Source organism: Ochlerotatus camptorhynchus, unplaced genomic scaffold, assembly GCF_037179485.1.
Source record: "Ochlerotatus camptorhynchus isolate MF236.1 unplaced genomic scaffold, CSIRO-AGI_Acam_v1.1 ptg000306l, whole genome shotgun sequence".
In the NCBI taxonomy this organism is placed as follows: domain Eukaryota; kingdom Metazoa; phylum Arthropoda; class Insecta; order Diptera; family Culicidae; genus Ochlerotatus; species Ochlerotatus camptorhynchus.
The window spans coordinates 2,074,260-2,090,433 of record NW_027040794.1 but is presented as its reverse complement, the minus strand read 5'-3'; the positions used below and the strand labels follow the sequence as shown (position 1 = coordinate 2,090,433).

The 16,174-nt window shown below is 36.7% G+C and overlaps 1 protein-coding gene across 1 annotated transcript in view; it reads left to right on the top strand.

Annotated features, from left to right (window-relative positions):
- The first annotated feature begins 1,113 nt into the window (after nt 1–1,113).
- Nucleotides 1,114–16,174, top strand: part of Nep3 (Neprilysin 3) — a 39,551-nt gene continuing 24,490 nt past the window's right edge. Inside the window, exon 1 of the mRNA XM_065229037.1 lies at nt 1,114–1,785. Coding sequence (XP_065085109.1) covers nt 1,762–1,785 — 24 coding nt within the window. The 5' untranslated portion in view covers nt 1,114–1,761. The remainder of the gene's footprint in view (nt 1,786–16,174) is intronic.

The following is a 16,174-nucleotide window of genomic DNA, read 5'->3' as shown; positions in this document are numbered from 1 at the left end:
TGCTATTACGTCGTGGTCATCCTCTCCCGCAATGTTTACCTTTTTCTCTCTACCAACACATACGTTAGGGCTAGATCTCCACACCTTGTATAGACCAGGTTGCCACAGTAGAGTTGTTCCGTTCAATACTTTGATTGCTCATCAGTATTGTAATTACATATATTAAGCCTGAATTTTGTAGAAATGCAAAGGGGCGTTTTAAACCTTCCTACCCTATCCTAGTATTAATTAGAGGGAACTAAATTGTGTATAATAATAATTGTGGCTGCACCATAGAGTTGGTGGGTGGTAGCGCACATTCGACAAATCAGTAAGTACTTGGGTACTTACTACAATTGGGGTTTTATGAAGGTTCTGCTAAACCATGATAAAATTTGCAATGTGACTTGCCCGAGCAAAGTCTGAGATCAAATTGAAATCTAAATTTGATGTTGTGATTTCGCTGATAATGATTGCTCAGGTTGCTGTCGTTTTGGTCGTTTTAACGGTTAAAATATCAAAATTGAGAGCAACAAAATCTTCCTGTGACATCACATTGAAAACTATTTCTGCTATCAGTGAGAGCAAACTGAAAATTCAATTTGATATCAATTTTTCCTGTTGATAACAAAACAAGCATTCAATTTGATATTATGCTAAGGCAATGAAAACAAACCCACAACAACATATTTTTGAACAGCAAATGTACAGCAAAATGAAAACAAAATTTGTCAATTACATAAACTGAAATCAAATTTGGATGTCAGTTTGATGTTGATATCAAAACTTGATTTCAATTTGCTGTCATTTTGATGCTGGACTTTGCTCGGGTGGGTAACCGTCTCTAAATTTACTGCTCTATTCACATGAATGTTATTTACAAAAAAAAAATATAACAACCTACGAACAGCTCAATCCATCGCATGTAGTGAAAGCAGTACCCAATTCTCCAGAGGAATAAATTGATAACGCTTCTCCCGTACACGTGACTCACAGTTTCAAGTTCAAACGTGCCTGCTACTGATTTTGTTTCCCGGTATATTCACATATTTGACAGATGATATTTGCGCAGCCGCCATGCAGCGCGGAGCGACGCATGCCCTCACTGAATGTTGTTATCGCCATTCCCATATGGACACTTTCGGGATAACAAAACTTTTCACGTAATTGGTTTATTCTGTTTTCGTGGAAAAATGGACACGGTTTCGAGTGATTTGTAACAATGTGGCTAGTGGAACTGTTTAGCCAATGAAATGAGATGATTTAGAGTGGTTGTTCGGTTGGTGTCGATCGGTGTCAGGCCATATTCTTACATTCCCCAAGCTACCCGAAAAGTGCACTAGTGTAGAGGAAAAGAAAAATAATCAATTCTGTTGTTAGTTCCATTAATAAAGTTGTAGTTTAACCCAGAAAAACGTTTTTAATCATCCGGTTGGAATGATGTGTCGATTCGTAATCTTTTTAAACAAACAACCAGAATAGATCGCCGGAGCACGGTGCTTGACGATGTGTATATCGATTTTTGTTGCGTGAGAATAAACAAAGCACAGAACAGGAGTGAAATTTTACTCCTGCCGGATAGCAGTCAGTGATAAAATATGTATTGAAAACCACTCACAAAGATAGAACCGGATTATAAAGATTGGAAAAAGTTTCCCCACTTGCTTTGCATCAAACGGAACCCTTTTTTGGGTTAAAGGAACAGGAAAAACTACATTTGTTTTTAAGTAGTATGTGATAATACAAAACACCAGAAAGCGAACACAAAAAGGGTCGGATCCAATGAGTCTTGTGATGTCAGTTCAGGTAATGGTGTTTATCTTTTCGTATTATTGTATTTGCAGTATTATTGTGCGACGAGATTGCAGAGTGATTAAAAAAGTGTTGATGTTTATCTCTTCACCTCTGTAAAATGGAAATGTTAGTAAGAGGAACAGTACAAACCGATGAATAAATGGCCTTGAGGCAATACGCATTACCTGATATCGATAAGGCAACACAAACATTGACATAAGGTTGTTCAGCCGTGATATATGTTAGAAAAAAGCACTAGATAGTAGATGTGTTACATTATATGTACACAGTCAACATAATTTAATATAACTATCACATATTACAATCACAAAGAGGATGCACCTGAATCACGTCGAAAATATGGTGTAATTTAAATTGTCACGAAAGGAAAAAAATGCTTTCGAGCATCGAATGCATTAAACTAAGATAGGATTGTGCCCATCGATGATAGTTTACTTTTCATTTTAGCTTGATTTCCGTTTGTTGCGTTATTACATACGTATTTTAGTGCGTTCTAGAAAATTGCGAAATATTTTTTTCAGTGCGGTGGAGCCATCCCATTGCACCGGTGATAAAGCAAATGAGTCGATCATATTGCATTTTCATGAATTTCTCAAGCTGACTGAAACAGTCTTTCATTCTGTAAGCTTCCCAATTCCAATTAAAAAGTTGGAGCTGTTTGGCATTGCAAAAGATCATTTACATCTCGTTATCTCGTATAGTATGCGGGAACGTGTTTATCCACAAAGGGGTAAAACCAATGAAGGCTATTTACACGGGTGATAAGATAGCATGTATTGAAAAGTTATTGTATTGCTATGCTTTCTGTTTCATTATTGAATGTTAGCTGGTGCTAACATCTGGTACGGTGTTACTTAGCTTTTAACAGAATGTATAATCACATTTGGGTTACTCATAAGAAAAGTAAACAATTGTGGATCTCGGTTCAAGGATTTGAAAACTTCATTTGGCTTTCTGCAAATTCAGGGAATGAGCAAAATAACCGTGGCAGGGGCGAGGGGAGCGGTCCACCTCAGGTTTCACTCTTGGAGGGGTCCCGACCAGAACGTTATAACAAAATTATATCATGATTATATCAACTTCTGTTATAAATAATCTTGTTTTAAAGTCTGTGGTGAAATGAGGAATAACAAATCATCATGGTATTTGATATAAAATTGTTACACAATTTGTTAGAATAAAATTTAAAACAACATTTTAACTAAGTTTGTTAGCATAAGTAGCACGAAAAATGAAACAGTTTTTTTTTTTTTAATTTTTGTTTTGTTTTAGTCTTGAGCCGGTAGTAGAATTTAATTTTTTTTAAGGGCTACGGAAAAGTTTTTCACATGGAATTGGGCTGATAGGGTTACCCGAGCAAAGTCCAGCATCAAAATGACAGCAAGTTGGAATCAAGTTTTGATATCAACATCAAACTGAAATCATAATTTGATTTCAGTTTACGCAATTGACAAATTTGATACCAAATTTTGTTTTCATTTGCTCTTCAAAAATATATTGTTGCGGGTTTGTTTTCATAGCCTTGGCATAAAATCAAATGGAATACTTGTTTTGTTATCAACGGGTAAAATTGATATCAAATTAAGTTTTCAGTTTGCTCTCACTGATAGTAGAGATAGTTTTCAATGTGATGTTACAGGAAGATTTGTTTGCTCTCAATTTTGATATTTTAACCGTTAAAACAACCAAAACGACAGCAACCTGAGCAATCATTATCAGCGAAATCACAACATCAAATTTAGATTTTAATTTGATCTCAGACTTTGCTCGGGTAATGTCCCTAATTTCAGCCTAAGTGTCCCTAATATTGGGCCCATAAATAAATTTCGAAGGCAAGCATTTTTTTTTTTGATAATGATAAACTAAAAATCAAACATATTCATTTGTATTGTCATTGTTCTACGAAAAATTTAAGAACGATCCAGAGATCCATAGGCCAAAGTTAGTGCTTTTTCTCCTTTTTGTTAACAGCATTCTCTTTTGATTGGGATGCTAAAATATAATTAATTATTACAGTCAACTCTCCCTTACTCGATCTCTCCTTAACTCGATTCTCCCTAACTCGATGGAAATCCAGGGGCCTCATTTCGCAAGTCGAATCAAACTACCTATCTCAAAGCAACTTATCCACAAAGGGGTAAAACCAATGAAGGCTATTTACACGGGTGATAAGATAGCATGTATTGAAAAGTTATTGTATTGCTATGCTTTCTGTTTCATTATTGAATGTTAGCTGGTGCTAACATCTGGTACGGTGTTACTTAGCTTTTAACAGAATGTATAATCACATTTGGGTTACTCATAAGAAAAGTAAACAATTGTGGATCTCGGTTCATTGGTATATATTGATTCCGTAAAACCTAAAAATGTTACGTTGGTGATGAAGAATGCACAACTAGCATTATAAAATTGAAATTGTCACTGCAAGACCCTTCTGATCAAAAGGTTTACTTAGATTTTAACTATCTAGGAGCGATTGCGCAATAGTAATGTGAACCAATGATATATTCGCTCATAAACGGAATCCAAAAACATAAATTATCAGTTCAGTTGCGTTCTTTGAATTTTGGCGTGCACCTTTTCAAATAAATATGTTGCAATTTGTGAAAGACAATATGTTTTTGATGATATACAAATTAAAATGATCAATAGAAATTTGCAACACTAACCGTCGAACATTAGCAATCAAAACTAACTTCGAATATATCTTTAATTTGCAATGGTGTGCGAGACAGATCTCAACGCATAACCAAACACAATGTGCAACTAACACTGTATTAGAATTCAAATAGTGCATATGCAATCAATGAATCGCTTTCATCTTATTTTTGTTTTGTTACATATACTTAAATTAATTACTTTCATATAGCTAAGTTGCTACTTAATACTTAGCATAATGCTTATGCTACTTTATAATCAGAAAAAAAAAGTATCTTATTAGCGAGTGCAATGTAAACGGCAATATTTGAGAATTATAACAAACTTTGTTACAAATATATTTAGCCATTTATGTCAGTGCAGCAAGAGTGCAGAGAGTAAGAGGTGTTGGGAACACACTTTTTATTTTTAACTCAGTTGCCGGCGCCAGCGAACTAAGAAGGCTCTGCCTGGCATACACAAAAGGTTAGCTTGCGTCTACTCCTTCGTTAACAGTAGATTTAGACTAGATGACACCAGATTTACCACTAGCCAAGATTGTTAAACGTCTGGGTTCGAATCCCTGTGGCAGCTATATAGACGCTTTTTGTGCAGGCTAAAGGAGAGAGAGATTTTTTTTTATATATCCTGAATTTCAAATAAGTTTAAGTCTCAGAATCGTTCATATTTTTAATAAACAAGGAGCTAAAAAATAATGTCCAGCATAAACTTCTGAATAATTAACAACTTTTTGTGCACGGAATATTGAAACATTTTCGGTGTCTAAATTACATTGGTAATTTAATTTCACAGGTTTAATTTAAAATATTCTCAAGAATTCAGAGCGTGGTTTCGAATTCGTCTAAAACATTGGGTTTCTCCCTTGAATAGTCCACCATTGCCTTCTTATCCTTAGTAATTTTCACATGAATTTGCATAAGTTAATTTTCTTAAAATTTCTGTTACGTTTCTGTAAAATATTCCTCAGAATATTCAAGGTATGCCCTTAAAAATAATGCTAGAATTGTTATGAGTATTGCATTGGAACTCAGTTCAGCATAATCTTAGATATATGCTGAAAAATATCTTAATATTCTTCTTAGAATTCCCACGCAATTTCCCAGAAAATTCCTTTAGAACTGTACGCAGAGTTCGATTCCTGGGAACTATTTTCGGATTGGATTATTTCATTCGAGCATGGATTTTAACCGTTTTAATCATGTTTAAACAAACTTCTGATTATTCAATTGTTCAAAACCTCATGAACGGGATCGAAATAGATCAGACCATGGCGGATAAGTGAAAAAGAAAAAAAGAAGATCCAGGAGCGGTGTTTGTTGGGAGCTGTCTTAACTGATGGGCAACGAAGATCCCAATATGATCACGATGGTGTGAATCCAGCTGGCTTAAAGTGATACCGAGAGATGCTGGACTGTTGCATTTGATGCATCTCTTTCCGAGGGCTGGCAACGAGTAGCGGTTTTCCTTAATCAAGATTCAAGAAACTTTTCTGAACTGTATTCGGGAGCTTAAACGATTATTCGGGTGAGATCCTTCCTTTAAATTTATTTAGTTCTTAACATTGTGTTCCATATAAATTTCACTAATCCAGTACTAAGAAAACGAATTGAGGAACTCGGCTAGCTTAGCGGCTGCTACGTTTGCTTACTATGCATAAAAAACAATCATATGCTTTTGGTTGTATCGCCTGATTGAAGCGTATCCTGACCGAATACCGTACCTAATACTCCAACTCCGTAGTACTTATGAGGGTGTCACTAATTTGGTGGCCTCTCTTTGAGTAAGAACTACATCAACACTTCCTTTCCTATCCCTAGTTAAAGTTCGCGAGTCATTGTGAGTTTTAGCGAACTTTTCCTGTAGATTGATTAGAGACCCGTTTTTTCAGTTTTTACACAAGGGAAGATAGAACTAGGGTTCCTTCCTCCTTTTCCTTTCTCCTACGGCCTTTTATTCATTTTTTTCTTCAGAAAGCGAGTAATGACGAAATAACCATAAGCCATATAGGGCTAAGACAAGAGCTAGTGCTCATGACCCAACCACTCGAGGAAAAGGAGCATCATTTAACTTTTTTAGATTAGATGATCCTAACGAGTAATCATTTATAGCAACGGAACGTACCGTACGAGATGTCCACGTTGCATCGATTTATTGGATTCTGAAGCATCGTGTTTAAATCTTTGATTTAAACAGGCCCGATGTTTCTGAATCATCTTGCCCCTTAAATGCTGCACAGTAGGCCTGGTCGTTTTGACATATTTTGCACATCTCTGATGTACAAAATATACCAAATAGACAAGGAAAAGGATGGAGGTATATCTATCATTTTCCAGGATGCTTTCATGAACTGGCTGTGTTGGTGTTAGATTAGATTAGATTAGATGGATCATTTCATTCGAGCAGGGTTGCTTCTACTCACTGGCTATAAAACAACGTTTTTCGGAATTATAAAATCATTAGATGTTTTAATGATATTCTGAGATGATAAGAAGAGGTTTTAAGGTATGTGTTTGACACATAAAACCTGTCAATTTCGCTTTCAGGGTGTCACAATTCGCGATTTTATGTTTCGTGAGCGTTCACTCAGAGTGAGCACTCGCGAGTCGTAAAATCGTTGATTGTGACTATCTGAAGCGAATTTGACTGGTTTTATGTGTCAAACATTAGTTCTATCTAAAAAGTACAAAATATCATTATAACATTTTATGATACCAAACATTCCGAAAATCATTTTTCGGAAGTGAGTGGAAGCAAGCCTGCATTCGAGCAGTCTAAATGACGGTTTCTACTACTACTCGAGCTTTTCCGTGGAGTTTAACAATATTTTGATTTGTTTTCTTCTAGATCCTCGAGAAAAAGAGGTCTTATTCATATTAATATTGATAATTCTGGAATTTACTGCGTCATTTACGTAAAATTACTGGTAGAGGTCGTCCCAAAACTATTCAACAATATGATTAACTTACTTGAAACTCTCTTCTTGATTTTCGACATTTTTAATATTCTTGATCCGCAGAATTTTCTTTTAGTTTCTCCTCAAATTAAAATTTAAGTGTTCTTAAACATTTGTCTTGAATTTTTATCAGAATTTCCTTTAAATTGAAGTGATAATTATTTTAAATTCTCCTTAAATCATTGTTAAATCCCCACCGAAATGCTTTTAAATATTCTTCAAACTGTCAAAATCAAGAAAACTTGTCCATGTCTATAAGCCACAAAAGTTTTATCCAGAATCTTAATTTTATAAATCTAAGGATTTTGACATTTTTCAAATCCTGTCATACTAAATATGCATCTCAGTTGCAGAATAAAAAGATGAAAATACTTCAAGTTTGATATTTTCTTCATGTTTTTCATATTTTGGGAGGTTTTCCAAGTCTTTAAATTTGTTGAAAAAAAAGGGTTCTGTCCCAAGTACGACCGCATTATTGACGTAAGACAATATTATTGCTTTATAAATTTTACTTTAAAATAAACAAACATTCAATTCAAAGTTTTGTAATAAGGGGACATTCAATATCCTAAATTGAATTCAATTATCATTTTTCAAAACTCAGTTTTGAATTTGGTTCCAAAAATTTACAATTAATTTTCAAGTACTTATTGAATAATGTTTACTTATGCGTGCAAATTCACTATTTTAAATGCATTTCATATAAAAAAAAACCCGGTTTAAAATACATATAAGCACGTTACGCCATATTAATATATTTTAATGTTGCAAAATTATGATAGATAAACTGAATCTCATTTGAGTTTGTTCTTTAACTGTGTTTAAACAGAAATCTTTCAAATAGCGAACCCGTAATTCAATAAATTCAACATCAAATAAATTGTTTCATATTAACATATGTTTGTGAGTTTGAGCTGATTTATCCTAGTAGGACTGTATTTAAATTTGTAAACATTATGGTACCATTTTGATAAGTCTTGGTGCGGCTTTGTTTCGCTGATATATGAAAGTTGCAAATCAATACGTTACAAGCCATTAAGATACATTCGTTTAATCTCCATTTCACAAGTAACGACGGTAGTCCCAAAGTTCAAGTTGAGACGTAATAACTATGAATAATAAGAAGAAATTATAAAAATTTCTATTTAAAGAATTGTTATTTAAAATGCACCTTTACTTCTTTTGTGACAGCATTCTGAACTAAACTGTGCACCATCCAATAGGTTTTGTGCAACTGAATAACTGCACTTAAGGTAGCAGGTCAGTTCGTACACTGGTGAAGAAATTTTCAACAAAACTGGCCACAATACAATAGGTTTTATATATCTGATCAACTTTGTCAAAAAAAAACCAACTATCTATCAAGTTCAGCTTTCAAGTTAAAGCAAGTAATCATAAGTCAAATCGTATACTCGCCGAGCCTGATGTGGAATTTAGAACTGAGCTGTCCACTATCAAATATCAAATGGCACTAGTGGTTAGTGATTTTTCGAGTGAGATACGATAGCAATGACATTTATATAAGGTCTGGGCCAACAGGCAGCTTGCTGGTGTTAGAAGCAAAAATGTTGTAAACATTGCTGAACATCTCCGAACAGATAGAAATACGCCACTGCCAACATACTGAGAACAGATAGAAATACGTCACTGCCAACAGCTGTTTCGTGTTAAAAGATAAACATTGCAATAAAATACGAACACCACTAAACATTTGCACATTTCACTAACACCAATAAGCCCTTTGGCCCAGACCTTATATAAAAGTCATTGATACGGTAGGTCTTGTCATTCAAAACTCAAGACAGAAAACTTCTATCTAGTCGAGCGCTGCCCGTGGCCGGACGTATTCTCTGGATCTCAGGAATGATGTAACTCTAGTCCAATTTTGTTCATCATTCCCAGAATGAATGAGAAATAAACAAAATGTAGCTTGAAACATGTTCATCGAACAAAAATAGAGCCATTTAAAAAAGCTAGAGGCAGGCCTGATCTAGTCGTACCGTCAAGTTTAAGCAAGCAATAAAACAGCTTTGATGAAGACCGCAACCAAGTGATGTCATGGTAAATTTGGAACTGCCCAAGTAACCATAGGCACGTTTTTGGCTATATACGGGCCTCATCAGAACTTGCAAACACTGGTATATAAAGAGCTTTGAGTTTGTTGGTTTATTTTCCTTTAATTCCGTTATAATTGCTTATCTTTTGACAGATACGCGTATTTCATCTACTACTTGCAGACTTCATCAGTGCCAAGTACTCAACAACCGTTGTTCAGCTGTTTATGACCAAAAAGGCGGAAAAAACGTGCCTATGTTTACTTGGGTGGTTTCTCATTTAGAATTACCCTTTGCGCACTTGTGGGAAATGGCTCTAATAATGGCCAATAGATCTAATATTGGACCCATCGCTAAAAATCTGATATTTATCAATTTTATCTAGATGAACGCGTCTTTGGGATGGTACTGATGGATATTTTTGGTCGCTATTGAAAATTTAGTCGATTACTGAATTTATGTGTGGGCCCAAATTAGGGGCATTTAGGCCGACATTAAATCCATTTCCCCTTTATGTTTTTTTTTTCAATAACTGGTTATCCTGTAGGGTCACTAGCTCTAACCACCATGACATCACTGAACATTTCAATCAAAATCGTGAAAGTGGGGTAACTTACCGAGTGGGGCAAATTTTCTTCAAAAATCAGCTCGAATATGAAGAAAATCGAGAAAAAATTACTCAGTCTACACGGCCGATAAAAGTATCTCAATACTTCAGTCGAATCTAATTCACAATTGCATTACACATTTACTCGTTAAACAAATTCAGTGAGCGCCGTTTAAATGCGATTTGAGCTATTCAACGGTTCTTCGGTATTCAAGAAGTTTTTCCTAATGAGCATGAGCATGAGCATGATTGACCACCCACGGTTGCTACTCTGTTATTGCCAGACCAGCTGTAATTACACAGAGAACCAATAGACGATGCTTGGGACTAGCAATCATCCTCAATGTGTGAAAACTGGTGATCTCGAATTAGGCAATACCAGCACCAGCCGCGCCTGAACGCAGGTCAAGAAAGGAATGGGTAGGAATGTGTTGACGTGACACTCGCTTTGATGGAAGCCGAGCAGTCCTCTGCACTTCCACGAGGAATCACAGGGATGTTGGGTAAGAGGGTTGGCTTAGCAGCAGGGTTCGTTTTGGTAAACGATAAGCTGAATTGATGTCCTAACGATCGTATAACGCGAAGGAGCTTGGGATTGAACCCACGGTCTTCTGCTCAGTAAGCAAAAACGTTTGCCACTAGGCAGACGAGCTCCTTTTAAATCATTAATGAATCTTGAATGTGGATGGCCTTGAGATTAGACTAATGATGTTCTGCTCATTAAGCAAAAACGGTTGCTCTAAGGCCACCGAGCCTCTCATACGACAACGAAAAGTTTTACAAAATACACGATAAACAAGCGATATTTTAGTATTTTTAATATGAAAGGATCTGGGACCGCGTTTTTCTCCTCAGTAAGCAAGCCACTGCAACCGACGATCTTTGAAATCCTAAAACTAAAAGCTACGAAAGAGTACTTAGGCCTTCATTAAGATCCACTTTCACGCGACATTCAATGTTTCAATTTTCTCTTTACGCATAGTTCAGACAATCATAACAAGCTATGACCGACGTGACGATTGTTTAAGACCTAGTTAAACAAGCTATTCAAATGAAATTACGTTCTCAAACAACGCAGATAGCGTTAAATCTTCTGTTGCTTGCAAACATGATGAATCATGTTTTCTTTCTCGATTCTAAAACTTCTCGGAAAGCGAGAAAACCACCACTCACACACGTATAACCGTCCGGGAGGCAGAGTGCCAGCGCTAATCCGGCAAATGCAGCCGAAAACTATGAAAGCAAATGCACGCACAAAACAGAGAACACACTTAATACACAACCGTATCCAAAGGCGTTCGAAACTCGACCTATTCAAGAAGTTTTTCCTAATCGAGGAAAAACTCACTCGTTCACCTGTTTTTGCAAACTTTAATTCCAATTCCACTCAATTTTGAGTTAATATCATTAGCCGTCTTCTAATGTACTCATAGACTTTGAAGACGCATTTTTTTAGTTGAAGATGCTAATTTCAAATAACAGACATAATTCATAAAAGTTGTCCTTGCTCGGTTTCTATTCTATATATATATATATATATATACAATTTCACACTGCCGTAATCTAACGGAACTATCAACTCTATACTTTCATCTCCTCATCTATCGTATAAAATTTACCACTCTAGTCTGTTATTTGAAATTAGCATCTTCAACTATGTAAATCGTTGACTTCACGCTGCATTACTATAAAACAAATTTTCAATAGCTACAAAAAATATCCATAAGTACCATCAAAATGACGCGTTCATCTAGATAAAATTGATAAATAGCAGATTTTTAGCGATGGGTTCAATCTTAGATCCATAGGCCCATACATAAATTCAGCCATCGACTAAATTTTCAATAGAGACCAAAAATATCCATAAGTACCGTCCCAATGACGCGTTTATTTAGATAAAATTGATAAATAAAGACTGGAACGCGCAATAATTAGTCCCCAAAAAAATCGTTTCTTTCAGTCAAAATTCATATCACAAAAATCTTCTTATTTTTCTTTTGGTAGTTCAATTCATATATTTAAAGAAAAAATGTTCGTTTATTTTTTTTTTGGTTTGCCAAATCTGAGCTGCCGTGCCTTCCGCTTAACCCCTTCCATTAAATTTTGCACAGCGGTCTCATCGAACTTATTCGTCGCCGAACGCCAGTTAGATTTATACTGCTGCTCGTTTTCCATGGATTTATTAGTTTTTTTTTTTGAGATTCCGTTTGACCAAGGACAAATACCGTTCGATAGGGCGGAGTTCTGGGCTGTTGGGAGGGTTGTGGTCTTTGGGTACCACAACCACGTTGTTCGCATCGTACCACTCGATTACCTTTTCCCCATAGTGGCAGCTCGTCAAGTCCGGCCAGAACAGCACAGGTCTATTATGTTGCTTTAGGAATGGCAGCAGCCACTTTTCCAGGCACTCCTGGACGTAGATCTCTTGATTGATGGTTCCCCTTAGTCTTAGTAATAAAAATGCCGCTTTTTAGACCACACGTGCATCTGGCCTGCCATACGAGATATTTTTTCGGGAACTTCGATAGTTTGATGGTTTTGAAAATTTCAGCCACCTTCCCTTTTCCTGATGCGGTATAAAACTCCTGTCCCGGAAGCTTCTTGAAATCCGCCTTCACATAAGTTTCGTCGTCCACGACGACACAGTCGAGCTTTTTGGGCAGATTCGTATACAGTTTTCGGGACCGCTGCTTTGCCGACGTGTTTTGTTTGTAATCTCGGTTCACCACCTTCACCTTCTTAAACGTCGACAACCCGGCTCGTTTCTCGGCCCGCTGCACAGCAGTATGGGAGACATTGAGCTTGCCATTGACGTCCCGGATGGAGACGTCAGGATTCCGCTTATATTCTACTGCCACCTTATTCGTCGTCACTGCCACGTCCGGACTACGATTGTCGCCGCTTCCATTCTTCCTTGCGGTCGACAGACGCTCCCCGAACACTTTTAAAACGTTTGTCACGGTCGATTTGGCCACATCCAGCCATTTTGCTAGCTTGGCGTGTGAGAACGTTGGATTCTCTTGCTGCGCGAGCAAAATTTTGACACGCTGCTCCTCTTGCTTGGACGTCATTTTGAAAACTGGAGAGCAAACGGTGAAAACTCATCATAGCAACCATTGTATATACACTCAACTTCCAAATGCAGCATTTCAGGTGTTTTTTAATGCGTTTTTAACAGAAATACACCAATTTGAAGTTGACCAATTTTTGCTCGTTCCAGACATAAGTAGATTTTTAGCAATGGGCCCAATCTAAGATCCATAGGCCGACATTACAGCCATTTCCTCTATCTTCATATTAATTCCAACATTTTATTTTTTGGTAATTAGTATTGTTGCCACCGTCAGCACACTTTGACATGTACGATGCAGTTGTCGTATGAACACTACCACCATTTGTTAAGCACAGTGCTCTCCAATATATGATAATAGTGCTTTTTGAACCATGTTTTACATCCAATGATATTCACAGCACTACATCAGTTTGTCTATGACGTGACGTGCCTATTTCATGACGTGTTAGAGCAGCATATTCCAGACTTAGCCTCAAGTGGTCATTATATGTACAAACATGGTTGAATTTTACTGCCCTAATTTCTGTTCGTCGCACAGTGTTATTTTATGAAGAACTTTTCAAGATTAGGTTTGCATAATTTAAAAGTAAAATTGTGTCATTAAAAAATGCTGATAATAGAAAAAAATATATGTAGGATGATCAGTAGGGTGTTTCAAAATAGGTCAATCCTGGGATTTCAAACGCTACCCCCTGGAATGGTAGTTAGGGGAGTCAGAAACACCCTGAAATAATTTGAAGTCATTTGCTTTACGGGAACCCCTAGCTCAAACGGCTTGAAGTTTGTATGGGGAGAATCGACAAAATGTATGGGGGAGCGAGCCACTTTCACATTAGCAACTCTAGGTGGCGCTGTAGTGGGTCAATTTCTTCGTGTACAAAATGTAGAACCGTGTACAAAATGTAGAAATGTAGTATTGGGAACATCTTGGCTGAAGACCAGATGTGAATCCGAGTTACCCCCAAAATAATTATTAGCATTTCAAATGAACACCACCTGCCTTACTTTTGGGGAGGCCCTACGCGCGTTGTGCGTTTTTTTATTACGAATAGCAATGTTTGCATAGCGGCGCCGGTGGTGTAGTGGTAAGCGTGATTACTTCTCACCTCAGCAGGCCTGGGTTCAATCCCAGTCGGCGCCGCCGGGATGTTCTGAGGCATAACATCTCTGATCACGCCTTCAGAGTTGATGGGTCGATAGGTAGGGTCCAGGTGTGGGAGCTGCCTCTCTGGCGTCGGTAGCATTGGTGCTCAGCACGGAAAACAAGATCGACGGAAAACAAATCAAGGAAAAAAAAAAAAAAAGCAATGTTTGCATGTATATAACTTTATTGTTTAACAATGAAATTGGTTGAAATTTTCACAGTGAGTAGAAAAATGTTCGAAATTAAGGTCTACTAAAAATTGGAACAGATTGGCCAAGTGGTTCCGGGTTTCCGAGAGACCATCGGGGGTAGAAAAGGTACCAGTCGTCTACAACAAGGTGGTGCTGGAAATCCACAGCAACAAGCATCTCTGGGTACTGCTGATTTATATTTTAATAAAACCAGCCCACAGCCTGGTTCTAAATACTGAGTGTACACCGGAAGGCCATCAGGTGACTCGTATCAACCTTAATCGTGATTATTATGTATTTTTGATCTAAGTAGGCCTTGATTATTCTCTGCAACTATATCAGGCGTAACATTTGATAACGGCACAAAAGATTTTGTAAACAAACTTTTTAAGGCCCTTTACACGCGAACCAAAGTACGCCCACGGAAATCAATACCACTTTCGGAAAGGTGAGAGAGGCCCCTACCCGATGATGTTGTTGGTTGATTGTAGATGTAGAGATGTGAGATGTAGTAAAATTGTGATTTTTGACATATACACACTTAATTTAGATCGGTAAAATCTCCAACAGCCGATTACCTCGGCATTTACTTTTGCTGATATCTCTGCAAAATATCTGTTTGTTAGCTGATATCTCACCAAAATTTTATTTGTTAGCTGAGTCTCGGCAATTGTTTTACTGAATCTCAGCAAAATAAATTGCAGAACTGCTCGGCTGTTGAAATCTAAGCGAAAAAAAAATTAAGTGTGTAAGCTGATCATTGGCTCACAGTGGTCACCAAATGGTCTGCCAGAAAATTCGGAAAATCTGTAAATTGATTGCTTTGTAAATTTGATCAAAGAAGGCTTTGATTTATTCTGTTACAAAATGGAATGTAGTAAAATGGTCATTTTTCATATATTAGCTGGTAATTGCTGCTAGTTGGTCCACCGGATGATCTACAGCATCCGTAAAATGTATTACTTCGTAAATTTGATCAAAGTAGGGCATGATTTTTCTCTGCATTTATATCCAATGTGGGAAAATGGTGTTTGCTCATATATTTGCTGATAAGTGGCTCCGGAGGTGTCAACAGATGGTCTGCAGGATGATCCAGATCATCCGTAAAATTGATTATTGTGTAAATTGAATCAAAGTTGGCCTTGATTTGATTTAACACCTAATGGAATGATGTAAAAAGCGATTTTTTTATACTAACTTGTCATTGCTTCTAATTGGTCACCAGATGCCCCCACGGAACATCTGTTAAGTTGATAATATCGTGTATTTGTGAAATATAAGGCTTTTCCACATAACGCTGAAACACTCTACTATATACTCACACTTAGAATTGATTACCGACTTCGGTAATTTTTACCGAACTTTCAACAGCTGAACTGTGGAAAGACTCGATTGTTTAAACATGTCAATCTTAAACATGTGTTTTGAAATTAAAATTTTGTGAATCAGTTTTTGAAATATCAAAATATCAAATATCAAACGTATTTGAAATATCAAAGATATACGTTCAGCTGTTGAAAGTTTGGTTAAATTTTTACCGAAGTCGGTAATAATTTCTAACTGTGCTGATTCGAAATAATTTGAAAGCAAAAACAATCCAAAACTAGCATAATGGAGCCGAGGGATGCTGATCCGCACCTAAATAAACAAAGTTTCCATAATAGATGCATATTGATTTCATAACACTAAAATATAACATG